Source organism: Ovis canadensis, chromosome 2 (genome assembly GCF_042477335.2).
Source record: "Ovis canadensis isolate MfBH-ARS-UI-01 breed Bighorn chromosome 2, ARS-UI_OviCan_v2, whole genome shotgun sequence".
NCBI lineage: Eukaryota > Metazoa > Chordata > Mammalia > Artiodactyla > Bovidae > Ovis > Ovis canadensis.
In genome coordinates this window covers 226222226-226237178 of record NC_091246.1, presented here as the reverse complement: position 1 = coordinate 226237178, position 14953 = coordinate 226222226, and the positions used below count along the sequence as shown (strand labels likewise).

The window sequence follows — 14953 nt, the reverse complement described above, 5'->3', positions numbered from 1 at the left end:
AATTTCCCAGAAACAGAAAAACAAATAAACTGCCTCCACCCAGAATTAGGACAAGGGCTGACCTGAGAACTCAGCACACCACCAGAGGCTTCTGGTCCTCTTTCCCTAGATCCCCTCAGTCTGCTCATTAAAGGGGATCCCAGTTCTCCCCCAGCTTGCAGATACAGACCCTAGATGTACACCAGGGTGAACAAGAATAATGCCAAGGGCAGGATCTGGGACTCTTCACCACCAGGAGAGCCCAGTTCTGGAAGACAGATGGGGACCCAGGTGATGACCCCTGAGAGGGCCGTTCTATCAAAACCATCTCCCTTTACTCCTTTCAGAGCCTCTCCCCACGGCAGCGCCCCCCTCCCAAACTCTGGCCCTAGGTTTAAATATCTTTATTGATATACCCTATTGGTTTAAATATCTTTATTGATACAAAACTCACCCACCCACCCCATGGCCAGTAGTTCTGAGGAGCCCCACATCCAGAGGCCTAGAAACTGGCTCTTTGGTTTCCATCTGGGGGCCGAGGAGAGAGAGGCTCTATATGGTCTCCTCATGAAGTCCCCGGGAGCCCCTGTCGGGTGGCTCCTTCAGTGCCCTGGGCCTTGATGAACCGGCATAAGTCAGTCTCAAGCCCCACCGCCTCGCAGTTTCCCCGAGGCCTGGAAGATGGACTTTCTCAGGGGGAAGCCGGGCCGAGGCAGCGCCCTCTGCTGGCGCCCAGAGGTCCCGCAGGTGCCGAGAGGCGGCTCCGCGCGCAGTTCCGGGTGCCGCGGCGGGTCAAAGGCAAAGGCTGAGCTCCTTGCGCACGCGGCAGCGGTGGCACTGCACCACGCAGCACCAGTGGAAGCGGCACAGGCAGTTCTCCTCGAGAAGCACGCTCTCCTGGCGGTGCCCGCGGCCGCAGCACAGCAGGTCGCAGCCGCTGAGGTCCGGGGCGCTGCTGTTGCAGGCGCGGCCGCGGGTGCCCGGCGAACCCGTGCGCCGGTTGGGGGCGCAGAAGTCGGGCGAGTCGGCGGCATAGAGCAGGTCAGCGCGGCCCGGCGGCTTGAGCGTGCGGACGGCGGGCAGCAGAGCCTTGCCATCGTTGGTGCCCATGACACGCGAGGCGCCGTGGAACCGCTCGAGCAGCCGCGCGCCCACCTCGCGGAACGGGGGCAGCTTCTGCCAGCAGGTGCGCAGCGCGCACGAGCCGGACAGGCCGTGGCACTTGCATTCGGTCCGCGTGTGGCTCCGCACGGCCTGCGGGGAGCATAAGAGCAGGCGGATGGGAACAGATCCGGGAGGTGGGACGCAGAAAGGCCCAGAGGACCGACAGAAAATAAAATAGGGGAGAGTGGTGAATGGAAGACAGCAAAGAGCAGATCAAAAAAACAAACAAACAAACAAACAAACATAAAAAAGCGAGAGCGCGCAAAATGGGAAGGACGAAATCACGGGCCCGACACCCGGGAGAGGAGGAGGAGGAAGAATGGTGGAGAAGTGGGAGCAGTGGGGAGTGGGGGACAGTATGCAGTGTAGAGATTCCAGGATCCAAAGCCAAGGAATGGGGGAGAAAGCGGAATGGACAGCAAGGGTGAGATTCTCCCTGGAGGGAGGGGGTAAAGGTGGCAGCTGTCGCACGGATTCCTCTTGCCAGCCAGCCTTCTCATTCCTGCTCTCAGGGCCCCAGGCAGAGCAGGCTGCCTGGGCTCTGTCTCCGCCACCCCTCCCCAACCCTTTCCGACAGGTATGTGGGCCTGTCTGGACATTCCTCTCCGAGTCCCCTCTTCCCTCCCCTGCCCAAAGCCTCAGGCCAGAACCCTACAAGACATAGGATGTGGGGGTTCCCTGGCACAAGCTAGAACTGAGGCATAGGGTGCAGGAGGGCCCCTATGAATGCCCTACTGACAACTGAAACCCAGAAGTCCTGCCCTTTATTTACCATTTATGTCTGAAGCTGGAATGGAAAACTCACAAGCCTGCTAGAGATTTATGGGGTCAGATGCCCCAGGAAGATCATTTCCGGAAGCTCAGAGTCCAGGGGCCAAACTTATCTACAGTCTTAAAGTCTATGGGCCCCCTCCTAGGCCCCTTCTCTTTCCCCTCCACACCCCCCAGGAACATCTGACTCATACTGCTTCTTGTCCCTAAACAGGAGCTCCTGAGGCCCTCATCATAGAGGGGAGGGGAGAGGCTGCCAGGGCACTGGGCAGGGACTGGTCTGGGGTTGCCAGGCAGCCAGTTGACAAGTGCCTAGACTGTCACAGTTTTCCTGGCCTCTGCCTGACCCCTCCTACCATCAGGATCCACTCCTCGTCCTTCACTCCTTTCCAAGACCATTGTCCCTGGAGCCTCCCTCATTTCTCCCAGCTCCCCAACCTCCAGACCCCATACCTTTACCGGGCTTCTGTCCTTTCTGTCATCCTTTGCCTTGGTCTCCCTCCTCAGCCCCTGCCCTGGCAGCCCCTAGCCACTCAAGCTTTGCCCTACTTGTCCTGTCTTAGAAGTATGTTCTCCCTACCTGAGGTCCCTAAAGGCCTTGGGTCCTCTTCCCTGGGTGTCCCCTCCCTACCCTGCCCACTGGGCCATCAGCCCTTAGCCCTCCCAGGCCCCCCAAGTGACGCCCTCTTCTAGGTCAGCCACCTTGCCTCCCACTGGCCCAACCACACCCCCAGCCAATCTTCCCAAGTGGCCTCCCACACATTAACAAACTCCTACACCGTGTACCCCACTCACCCCTTCCACAAACTCACTCCTCCTTATATACCACAGTCTCCTCATCCTTTCAAACTCACCCACACGCCCACATTTCCACACACACACACGCCCTTATACGTGCCTGTTCCACTCACCAGCCGGCCCGCCTCGTTGTTATGAAGTTGCACCAACATACGGATGTCTCCACGTCCCCGTTTGTGCTGCGCGTCCATGAAGAGCCTCGACTTCTCGTCCCCGAAGTCCACGTCGTCGCCGCAGCCCCCCCACTCCCAGGCGGCGCTGCCGTCGGGGGACCCCGCGGGGCCGGGGGGCCCTGGGGTGCCTGGCAGGCCGGGGGGCCGGGGTGGGGCCCGGCCTCGGGGCGCCTGGCAGCCGCACTGCAGCAGCTCGCCCATGGAGCAGGCCTGTGTGACCGCATGGCTGGCGCCCGCCGCCGTTATAGCGAACACGAAGGCCGTCTCCCGGATGTCTGCGGAGGTGGGGAGGGGCGGTCAGACAGCAAGATCCGGGCTGGGTTCTGGGGCGCTGCGGTGGGCGCGAGGCAGCGTGGCGTGGGGCTGGGAGACGTGATCGGGGCCGTGTCCTTTGACCCGTGGGGGAAGTGGGGCTTCGTGGACCTCCCCCCACCCCCACCCTCTCCTCTGACTCCCTCAACGGCGAGACAACAGCCCCCTCCTGGGGTCCTCCCCACACTGACCCTGTTGCAGGATGCGCCCGAAGGCCTTGCTATGGCTGGAGCAGTTCCAGCGTCGGAAGCGGAACTGGAACTGGCATTCCCGAACCCCCAGCCGGGCGCCCCGCGCTAGCTCTGCCACCACTTCTGGCTCGGCCTGGCACAACTCAGCCTGCCGCCCTGCGAGCCGCCGGGCCTTCCTGCAGATGCTGGTAGGGTCCATGACCAAAGGGCTGCCCACGGCCCTGGGAAGTAAAGAACAGCAGACCATGGTTGTAACTGGAAAAGCTTGGGGGAGGGGCGGGAGACCAGCCCCGCCCAGCTCACAGCCGGGAGCTGTGACATGCCTCTTGCTCCACCAGCACCCTCAATTGAGACAAAGATTGTTCCACCTGGTTCTCTTACTATTCCGTGCGTGTGTGCGTGTGTGTGTGTGTGTCTGTCTGTCTGTCTGTCCCCTCTGAGCTAGATTCTAGACTGAAATTGTTATAGAGCAAAGAGTTAGTATTATCCTTCTGTGTACACCTTCATTAATAAATCCTTACAGGATTTTGACTCAAGGTGAAGGCATCTGGCACCAGGTAGACCAAGGTTAAAATTCACCAGGCCTAACCCAAAAGGGAAAGGAAGAGGACGTTAACGGAAGGGAGATCAAGCAAGCCATCATGGGGCTTCCCTGGTGGTCCAGTGGTTAAGAATTAGCCTTGCAATGCAGAGGACACTAGTTCAATCTCTGGTTCTGGAAGATCCCACGTGCCTCCAAGCACCTAAGCCAGTGTGCAACAATTACTGAGCCCATGTGCTGCAACTACTGAAGCTCTCACACCCTAGAACCTCTGCTCTGCAACAAGAGAAGCCACTGCGATGAGAAGCTGGGCATGCTGCATCTAGAGAATAGCCCCCACTTTCTGCAACTAGAGAAAGCCCTCACAGAGTAATGAAGACCCAGCACAGCCAAAAATAAAAATAACAAATAAATGCAATTAGGAAAAAGAAAGTAAGCTGTCAAACAAAAGAAGGTACATATCATAAAGAAATATAAAGAAGAGTAGACAGTGTCAGAAAAGGATCTGGTCTTAGTGGACCACAAGCTGGTCTTGTGTTAGCTGATTAGCCCCAGTGCGAGAAAGGTAGGGCAATCCCAGCAATACAGCAAGCCACGGTATGTTAGAGCGGTCAGGGAAGGGTGCCTTTGAGGAAAGTCACACCCCCTCTCTAGCCCAGATTTCTCCTGTCAGGTTCCACCCCCACCCCACCCCCGATATCTCCCTGTTTCCCTGAGCAGGAGGAAAGCACTGGGGACTGAGTCCCTGAAGCCATGTTGTAAAGTAGATGACACTGATCCTTCTCCTGCTCTAGGGTCTGTGACTTTTCCAGAGCAAGATGGCAGCAAGCCAAGACCAGTGCATGGGGTGGGGGTCGCAGGGCAGATAACATAACTGATTGGGGAGGGGATACTCCTTGGCTTGGTGGGTAAAGACCTTACTGGGAGTTCCACACACTTTCAGAAATCCCTCCATTCTCAGCCTTTGTTTCATCCAAGGCTAGCAGTTCCTTTTAGTTGCTGTACATCAGACTCCTGAAGATTCACTTGGCTGGGTATTCACACCTGGAGGGGACTACTTTAATTGGAATGCTCTTATTTGAGCACTTAGCTGAGATCTCTGTCTGGTAGGAATAAGTAGGTAGAGCATTTAGGCTGAGGGTAATTTGAAACCACTCAAAAGCCTTTAGCAGAGGGTGGAATAAGATTTTGGGTGGGGAGAAGAGATGTCACGAGAAAGAAAATGTAGAGGAAAATGTTGGTAGATATGTGCCAAAGGTCAAGGTGGCCTACTTTTCAGCTTAGCTTTAGTGCACATCCACTCCACTGCCCCCATTTGCTCCGCAAGTACGGGCTGCCCAGGCATGTTCTGGGCCCACAACAATGAGATGTAATGGGCTTAAATAGCAGCAGGAGGAATTTAGGTCTTAAGGTAGAACTTCTCTCACTAAGGAGTGAGATGCTTGAAGACATGATTGCAGGAAGATGTGTAAACTCAATCCTTGAGCTCAGTCCTCAATCCTGTAAAGTGTCCTACCACACTCCACCCCACCCCCATCACCACCCTGTCCAGTCAGTGTCATCACCCCTACCCCAGTAGTCCAGGAACCAAAGTTCTCTCCTCAGTGGAGAGACTCTCATAATCCAAACCTGCCTGCCTCCATGCTTAGGACTTGCCATCGCTGCATTCCCACTGTACCTGGGAAGGTCCAGCCCCAACCCTTTCGCATCTCTAGAGGAGTAATAGATGGGGCAGGGGCAAGTGGGCCAAGGGTAGGAAAACCCCTGGCTGTACAAGTTGATCAGTCTCTATCTATCTATCTTTATTTCTATCAATCCATTCATCCCCCTTCTACTTATCTCATTTCATTACAAAAATAATTGGGGGCAACTTCCAGTATGGTTGTACAAGGTTGGTAAATAAGACTATGGAGCACCTTGAGAGTTAGGACTATTTTCGTTTCCCATGGCAGAGTTTTAGCTGCTTAATTTGTATTTCCCCTCCAATTTTTATTATGAAAATTTGCATATTGTGAACGATTACTATGCTTCTCCAATGAATACCATCTTATACATGTTTTTGAGTGAATGAAGGAGCCATCTAAGGAGAAGGTCCTCACTTGAACCCTGTCCACATGTGGCTTCATGACTCCTAATTAGCTTCCAGAAACATTTTCTCCCCAGCTGGATTTAGAGGCAGGGAAACAGACCTCCACACAGGCATCCAGCTCCTCTTCTGCCACCTGCATCTTGAGAACTCAACCTGGGAGCCTGGGACTCTGCAAACTCGTCTTCCCCCCTCCACCCCCAAGCTGCCAAGTTCCCCAGTCTCCCCTCCCCAATCCTGCCCTCTGCTAACTCCCTACTTTCCCAAGGCTGACTGGCCTTATCTTCCCAAGGTTACTCTGTCCCATCCCGTTTCTCTCCCTCCTCCTGCTCTGGGGAAGTAGGAGAGGGTGGGGTGTGCAGGCGAGAAAGGGAAAGAACCTCTTGACCTTGTCTTTTTCCCAGAAGCTTGAGATAGGAGAGGAATCAGGAGGAGCACAACAGGCAGAGCCCCCCAGGAGGTGGGGCTGGCCCTCCACAGGGTTGAGGGGCTGCCCTGGAGTCAGTTTCTGGTCTGGGTCTGGCTCCTCAGGCTGGCTGGCTGCCTGGGAACTAGACTTGTTTACAAGCCGGTCAGGAGGAGGGATGGGCAATAGTAGCAGCTAGAATCCCAAGGGACCAGCTTGCTCCCTGCCCTCCTGTCCTCACTCCCATCTTCAAGTCACAGGAAAGGAAACTCCACAAGGGGACTGGCAGGGAAGCGTTGGGCAAAACACCAGGCCTGTCCACTCTGGGTGAGCTGAGCTATGCTGAGCAAGTCAGTTCCCTCTCTGGGCATCAGGAAGATAAGGAGTTGGCAAGACAGACTCGAATAGCCTCTCTAACTTTAACACCATCTTTAACTGAATCACAAAATATCTCCCCCAACGCCCCTCTTCCTTTGCCTTCTTTCCTTCCCTTCTGCTTGCTTAGGGACTGAACTCTGCTTTGGGGGCCTCTGAGTTCGCATTGGCCTGAGATCAGCCTAGGGAAGAGGTGCCTGTCTGGAAGCATCTGCGTGTTGGGCTGGGGCTGGTGGTTGGAGCACAGTAGTGGTAAAAAATATATAATATGTAGGATCTGAGATCCTAAACAAATAGCCACTCCTGGGCATAGAAAAAACAAAGCTACCCCTAAAAGAAATCAGTACATAGACAAGAAGGAACAAGCCTGGGTTTGGCCATTCTAGCTGGCTTGGCCTCCTGTGCCAAGATCTCCTTCCCAGGGACCTCAGTTGGTGGAATAGGTAGCCAAATGGGGTGGCATCCGGGGGCAGCCAGTTCCTATTGGCAGCATCTGTGAATCTAAGCCTTGGAGGCCTGGGTTTCTGGCCTAACTTACCTTTCCATGCCTGGATTCAGAGGGTGGAAAATTTTCTAGTCCACTTCCACCCATTTCACCCTTATTGTACAGGCAAGCAAGATAGAGGACTGACCCTGGCCACTCAATGGGGGGATCCCCATTGCAAGAAATTTAGGCGAATATTTTAAAAACCAAAGGGACTGGAGGGAACAGCTCTCCCACCCTGAGGGCTTCTGATACCTCAGGGGCTCTTGCATACTGTCCTCCACATGGTCCTTAGTCTGATCAGGGTTGGCTGACTCTGCATCCATTCCAGATCATACCGCTAAGTTTCCAGACTCAGAGACAACCCCGCCCCCTCCTCACTTCTAAGTCATCCAAATCTCACACAGCATCTCTCCAAACTTGCCTCAGATCCCACCTGCTCTAAGGAGCCTCTGGTGGGCCCCAGACCTCACTGACCTCCCCCACCTGCCTCACTCCTGGTGTCACTCATGGTTGGGGGGTGGCTGTTGTTTGTCATCCTGGCCGGTGGCATAATTGTTTAGTCACATCTTCTTGTCTTATCTTTGCAATTAGATATAAACTCATTCCAGACAAAGATCTCAGGGAGAAGTATAATGTCATTAGCAGAACACAACTCAGGGCCTTGAGAATCCATCGGACTTCGGTGTGGATCTGGGCTCTGCCCTTTGCTGGTTCCACGATGTTAGCAAGCCCCTAGCCGGGAAGGTTGGCCTTTGTTGCAAGCCTTTGTTGAATGGATGAGGAAACTTAACCTTCTGAACTCAGTGTCCTCAACTGTAAAGTGGAAATAAATAATAATACCTGCCTACTTCTCAGGCTACATGATGAAAAGAGCCTGTCCAGAGAGTGGCCTTCCACAGGTGTCTTCCCATGGGTGACTTCCCATTCACACTCTTAATCATCTCCTGGGCCTGCACAGTGCTCGGCAATCAGGCAGCGTGTGTGAATTCCTGAGAACATGCTTTGCTCCAATTCTCCTTAGCCTGGATCCCAGTATCTCCTCCTCCCCTGCCAGTCTAAACCATGGACCAGGAGCACCCTCCAAGATCCCCCCACCTCCCCCCCTTCTCCAGCCAGTGCTCCTGGGTGGATTCTTGAGACCAAGAGGTTCTGAGGCCTGCTCCTCTAAAGGGTCTCACAGCCAGATCCCCACTAGTTCCCCACACTCATTCTGGGTACTCCTTAGTCTGACCCTCAGCTCCCAAGAGCCAGCAGAGGGAGCCCTGAGCCCTGGGGCTGTGGGTGGGGGCTGCACAGGGGTGGGGGAGGTGGGTGGTGGAGAAGGGGTAGAAAAATGTTGCCTGACAGCTGGGCTGCCGAGGAGGCTGGGCCCGGGCCTGTGCCCGGCCCGCCTGTCCTGTCCTGCTCTGTCTAACTCAGTAATTACTGTTCCCCCTCCCCCAGTCCCTACCCCCACCCCAACCACCACATCAAAGTCAGTAATGCCCCAGCTCCATTAACCCCTACCTCCCCGCTGCCCACCAGCCACCCCATTCCCTGGCTCCCCAACCCTGGCCCAACTGGGTTCTTTCTGCCCAGTCCTAGGTGCTGCCCTTCCCACCGCCTCACACCTTTCCCCTTGCAGGGGCTTTCCCTGCCCTGAATGATTTCCCCACACAAGATGGCTTGCTGCTGGTCAGAGGCCTGGACACAATGACCATCCACTGGATATCCTGCAGAGAGCCTGTCCTGTGCCATCTGCTCTCCCATACAGAGGTGGGGAAGCACTGTGAGAAGGGGAGGACAGGGAGCAGAAGGAGCCTGTGCAGGGGCCTGTACCCCTTTCCTCACCCCTACCCCTACTGCACACCAGGACACAGTACTTAGCAGGAGGTGGACTGCTGGTCCCCAGCCCTCAGCTACTTGCATTCTGGGTGGCCTTGGGCAAGTCACCTCCTGTCCCTGAACTTTGCTAGACTTCTCTCACTGAGAGTGAGAAGATTGGGCCAGATGATCTGTAAGGTCCTTTCTAGATCTAATTTCTGGATCAAGCCGAGGGCTTCAAGCTGGAGGAAACAGCCAAAGAGACCAGGTGGAAAGTGGGTGAGGCACTTGTCCAGCGACCTTTCCCTCCCTGTGCTCCTGCTCAGGCAGTCCAGGGGAAGCACCCAGGGCCTCGCCCCACCCTGCCCCTGGCAGGAAGGAGGGTGCAGGCTAGAGGGCGCTCTCCCCACTCCCAGGGGACAGGCTTCTGTGTTCCTCTGAGCACCTCCTGCTCTGGCTGGCTGGGTGCCCTACCGCCAGCCTGACTGCAGCCCAGCTGCCCGCACCCCCCAACCTCCCCCCATCCCGCCGCCTCATCCCCTCCACCGCTGCATTTCTTCATTGAAGTACACATTCTGGAATCCCCCTGGCTGGGCCCTGATGATCAAGCCTCCCTCTGACTTCCCCCACCAACTCCTGCTCCCACCCAACTCCTGGCTTCCGATGAGAACGGGGCAGGAAGGGACTGCACCCCCCGGGAAATGTCACGGTGCCAGGACTCTGGTGGGCTCAGGGCATGCTCTGGCCTGGACCAAGCCAGCCTCCTTTTGCCCCTGCCCTTTTCTGCTCACAGCCCCATTGTCTCCCTCCAGGGGAAGCTGCCAAGGCGAGGGCTGGGGAGGGCTGGGAGGGGAGGCCTGGATGACCACCCTACCCCCACCAGGCACCCTATCTTAAGCTTGTGGGAGCCAGCAACAAGACTGACCATGAAGGGTCAGGGGCCCTAGCGAAAGAGAGGATGGGAAGGGGGTGGTGGAAGTCACAACTGGAAAGCCTGGGTGTCAGGAAGAGGCCTGGGTCCTTTCCCTGCCTCCCTGAGAGGCCAGAGCTGACCAGTCCCTGGCTCCTGTTTCCATAGGAAAGATGAGATGGGGGAAGGGAGTGAGACCAAGTGGTGCTTTTCCTAGTGGAACAACGGAAGGGTTAGTTTCTTTCACAGAAAATATCAAATGGAAAGAGGAAAGGAGAAGAAGGGAGATTGATTTGGCTATTCTGTGAGAGTGAGCTATTTTCTACATCCACTGATTGAAGGTATAAATAAAGATGGGCCAGATATTGAGAAGAACTTCCTGGGGGAGGATGAGAAGGGGCAGAGAGCAGGATGGGAGGGCTGGGAGCTGATGACCAGGACAGAATCTGTCAGGGCCAGAGCATAATCTGGATAGCCTGGAGGCAGTAAGCTGGACAAGATGACCTCAAGAGAGCCTGGCCAATGTCCTGGAATCTGGGATTCTGTGATTCACAAAGATATGGTTACAGATGAGAAAGAGACAGACAGAGGTCAGAGACAGAGTTTAGAAAGCACTGGAGAAGGGGGCCGGAGGGAAAGAAGCAGGCAAGAGGGAAGAAATTGGAAGGGGAAACTTCTGGGGGACCCAGAGCCAGGTGCGTGAGCCTGAGGCCTGGGCCAAGCCCCTCCAGGGCCCTCCTTTCCTAACCAGGACAGTCCGGTCACTCAGAGCTCCTGGGGAACTGTGCCTTCCCAGCCTGGCTGCTGCTAGAATGACAGCATGGGCTGCAACGGGCTGCAACGGGCTGCAACGGGCTGCTGTGAGGCCAGCCGCTTTCCCGTTCACCGCTGGAGCTCCGGCCTGGTCAGTGTTCTCTGAGAAGCAGGAAGAAAAGAACCAGCCAACCAGTTCTAGACATCAGGGAGCAGCCTGGATGTTTCTTGCCTGAAGAAGCTCTTGCTTCAGGTGAAGCCTCAGGGGTGGGGACAGCCTCTCCAAAGTATCTGAGTGAGCCAGCTGCCAGACACCTTATCACTCCAACTCCTCACTCTTCACCCGGCTTGCCCTGCAGCTGTGGCCATGAAGGCCTCTGTGTTCTTCCACACCTGCCCTCCTCCCCTCCTCCCCCACTCCCTCCTTTTCAGCTTCAGGGTCAATCTCCAAGGGATGAGGTCTCTCTTCCTCTGGCGTGGCTCCCACCCAGCAGCCCCTCCCAAACGAAGGAGCCACCATGAACACAAACCCCAGCAGAACTCCATACAGCTGTCCCCAGCACCTTTAATCTCCAGGTCCCTAAAGGCAAAGGCTCCTGGGAGGAGCGGGGAAAGGGGACCCAAGAGGAGAGGGCAGTCAGTGAAATGCCTAACTGGTACAGTGTCGAATGCATGGAGTGCAGCGAGAGCATAGAGAAGGCAAGGGAGGGAAGACAGAGAGGCAGCGTCATGGAGGAAGTGGTATTTTTAAGTGGAAGGATGTTAAAATTGGGACAAATAGTAGGGGGTGGAGTGGGGTGGGGAAGGAAGGCAACAGCCCTCAGGGAGAAACCTGTCTCCATACTTTGAGAAAGGGCAAAGTTAGGACAGGTGTGTATGGGGAATAAGAGATAGAGATCCCTTTGCAAAATTTTGCTAGAGACCCTAGATTTTAATTTAAATTGATCCCCCTTTCACCCTTGGAGATTCTGGCCAGAACCTGGGGTGTGGAGGAGAGGACTTACATTTAGGAGCACCTCCCAACGTCAGATTGTGTTGTAGGTCATCCCAGCCAATCCTTCTATCAAGCCTTCCAGGTAGGAGGACTGACTCCCTATCTTACAGTTGAGACATCGGGGAGCAGGGAGAAGTGACTTGCCCAAGGTCATAGGCTTGACAGTGGGGGGAGATTAGATCGCAGTTCTCTTTATTTCAAAGCTGCTACTGCATTATTCTAAGTCAGGATCCAAGGACGCATGTTCCCTGGCCGGGACTTAGGTCGCTCTGGCTTGGCCCCCTCACTGACACCCTAAGGGACTTCTCTCCTACATCATGGAAGTGGGATCGTGGCCAGCAGCTCCCTGTGTGGGCATCCAGCTATCTTCCTAGAAAAGAGGGAACTGCCTGCCCCACCCCTTCTTCCAAATCCGCGGGTGGGAGAGGAGTGGAGGGTAGAGAATCCAGCCAATGGCATGGCTGTATGCAAATAGACAAGGTTTTGACTTGTTAGGATTGGCTAATGTACCAGCGGTATCCTTGAAGTCCCTCCTCTCTAAACACAGCTATTCCGGGCGGGTCCTCGCTGCTCCCAAGACTGAGAAGGGGAAAAAAAAGGTCTACGGGATCCGGATCGCTGAGCGGTCCCGGCCGGGCACCCACCTCCCCAGCCTCTATGCATCCCGCAAGACTCCAAGTTCTCGCAACCTCAGCTGCCTATGTGTCTGCTCTAGCTAGGGCAGTCTGGGAACTCGACCCCATCCCTTGGCTGGCCAGGCCTTGCTCCCTTCCACCAGGACCCTCCACGATTCCCAGCAGCACATTTTTTCATCCATGACCTCTACATCTGGAAGGGCCAGGAGCTTGGGTCCCTTTCCTGCCTTTCCTCCTCTTTGCTCGGGGAGGAGAAAGTAGAGAAAGCGAAGGTTCTGACTCAGTTTTCCCCTTTACGCTCCCTTTCCCGCCTCTACCACCCATTCTGAAGGAGCCCAGAGAGCAGCTGATGGGTTTGTGGGCAAAGTGGGGGCGGGAAGAAGCAGCTACTTGACTCTCCCTTGCCAGTGGTTTCCCACCTTGTTCTTCTCTTTCCCCCAAATTCAGCCTCTCTCCCCTAAATCCAAAGCCGTCTCAACACACACTCTTTTATTCATTCGTATCTCAGACTACAGATCTTGCCCCCATCTCCCGGTATCTCTTTCCTACCTATAAGCTGATTCTTCGGTGACCTGGGTTGAGCACGTAACCTGCGGTGGGGGTGGGACACAGAAGGAGGAAATACAGTAGAATGTAGGGAGCGGGACGGGGGAGGGGGGTGTGTGGGCACGTCTAAGTGGCAGTACAGAAATGCCCCTAGAGGAGGTCGGCAGGAGCGGCACGCACCTCCCCCTCGCGTCTCCAGCTGCCTAGGGGCTGGGCTCCGCGCACAGGTAGAGCTGGGAGGCGGCGGGAGCGCGATCCGGAGCCCCACCTTCGGCCCCGAGGTCCCCACGTCCGAGCTCCAGGGGCCCCGCGGGAGCAGCCAGACGCAGCACTCACCACCACAGTCCGCCGACGTGCGCCGGACACAGGAGCAGCAGCAGGAGCAGCCGCAGGCGGGAGGGCGCGGGCGGCTGCATCGTGACAGCTTTAGGGCAGGCGGGTGCGGGCAGGGCGCGAGGCTGAGGGGCCAGCCGCTACGCGCGGGGGCCCGGGCTTCAGGGCGAGCGCGGCGGCGGCCGGGAGGCGATGGCTCCGGCGGCGGCGGCGGCGGCGGTGGCGGGGGGGCCCATCCTGGGCGAGGAGGGCGCGGCGGAGGCGGAGAGCGGACGGGGCAGCCAGAGCCTGTGTCTCCTGCCGAGCTCGCTCGGGAGAAGAAATCAGAGCCGGGGGCGGGGTGGGAGGGGAGCGGGGCCGGGGCGGGGGCGGGGGGCAGGGGGGCCGTGGGGGTGGCAGTTGCGACAGTCAGGCGGCGGGACTCTCGGGAGGGAGCCGAGCGCCCCGGGGCGGCGGGCGCGGAGCTCGGCGGAGGGCGGGGCCCGAACACGCTCGTGGCTGGGGGATCCGCCTGGCTCGCCCCCTCACCTCGCCTCTCTCAAGGCCTGGGAGCCCCCCGCCGCCGCTCGGAGTCGGGGGCAAGGAGGGGCGGGGAAGCAGGGTGGAGAAGGGTAAGCGGGGGGAAGGAAGAGGAGCGAAGGAATGGGGGACGGGCTGGAAGGGAGACGTTTGACAGGTTTGTTGACTGTAAAGAGAGAAAACTTCCCAGGAATGAGGGAGTTTGGGTTGGGGGGCGGTGCGGAGTGGGATGCTGGAGCGGGGGCCGGGAGACGCAGTCGGCCCCCGGCGCTGGGTGCTCCGGGGAGGGGTGTCGAACTCGATGGCCGGATGGGCAGACTCCGGAGGGGGTCACCTCTGACCGGACCCCGCCTCCGCGCCGCAAGCCCCCTTTTTCAGCCTTTTCTTGAGCACTGGAGGAAGCGATGGGCCTCCACTCTGCTCCCCAGCCCCCGCCTCGTCAGACCGGCACTCAGAGGAGGAGGTGCGGGAGGGCAGATTAGACAGCAAGAGAGAGGAACCTCTTTATGGCCTGCGATCAAGCGCTCGCACGTGCAAGCGAACGACAGAGTGGAGGTTGCAGACAGAAGGGTCAGGACTCGCTGCAGCCGGGCCTCGTGGGTCCGAGGGTCCCTGCCTCATCGCTGCTCCCCCAACTTGGCCGGGGCTGGAACGGGTGGGAGGGCAGCTTCAGGTGAGATGGCATTTTATCTGATTCTCTAATGCCACAAAAATGTCTTTGATGCCCCTGGCCCCCTCCCCACGAGGGGAGATCAAAGGCCCCCGTGGGGAGGAAGGACAGCTCCATTCATCAAGCCAAGAGCGCTGGCAGGGAGCTGTAGTCCCTGCTCCCCGCTCCCACCCTGTGTGCCCCGGGGGTGCAGAGGGACAGGTGGTGCAGGACATTCCATGGCAAGGGCCAGTCTCCCTTCCACCTCTATCCAGAGCAGCCATCAAGCTGTACGGGTGCTCCTGGCTGGAGAGAACGATGGAGGACCTCAAGCCCACGTGGCAGAAACTTCAGGCTCTAGAGGAAGCTCCCGGTCTTCTGGAGTGTGTCTGTGTGGGGGAGCAGTGGGGAGCACCTGAACTTAGGGAGTAGGGCCACTGCCAAGAGAGATAAGAGAGAGAAACATCCTGGTGAGCAGAGAGAAGCCACGATTCTGAGTGTAGGGAAAAGTGGATCAGGATGGACTGG

General features: G+C 57.1%; 1 protein-coding gene across 1 annotated transcript; it reads right to left on the bottom strand.

The window, feature by feature from the left end:
* Nucleotides 1-399: 399 nt before the first annotated feature.
* On the bottom strand, nt 400-13703 carry WNT6 (Wnt family member 6). The gene is made up of 4 exons (XM_069574556.1): nt 13261-13703; nt 3389-3609; nt 2826-3160; nt 400-1233 (listed from the first exon to the last, which is right to left on the bottom strand). The coding sequence occupies exons 1-4, from the start codon at nt 13338-13340 to the stop codon at nt 772-774; spliced, it is 1098 nt and encodes a 365-aa protein (XP_069430657.1). The 5' UTR covers nt 13341-13703; the 3' UTR covers nt 400-771.
* Nucleotides 13704-14953: the final 1250 nt, after the last annotated feature.

Coding starts and splice junctions, on each gene's coding strand:
- WNT6 (XM_069574556.1), bottom strand. CDS start 13,340: ATGCAGCCGCCCGCGCCCTCCCGCCTGCGGCTGCTCCTGCTGCTGCTC. Junction 3,610..13,260: donor CACGTCGGCGGACTGTGGTG/GTGAGTGCTGCG, acceptor TTTACTTCCCAG/GGCCGTGGGCAGCCCTTTGG. Junction 3,161..3,388: donor CGGGCGCATCCTGCAACAGG/GTCAGTGTGGGG, acceptor CCACCTCCGCAG/ACATCCGGGAGACGGCCTTC.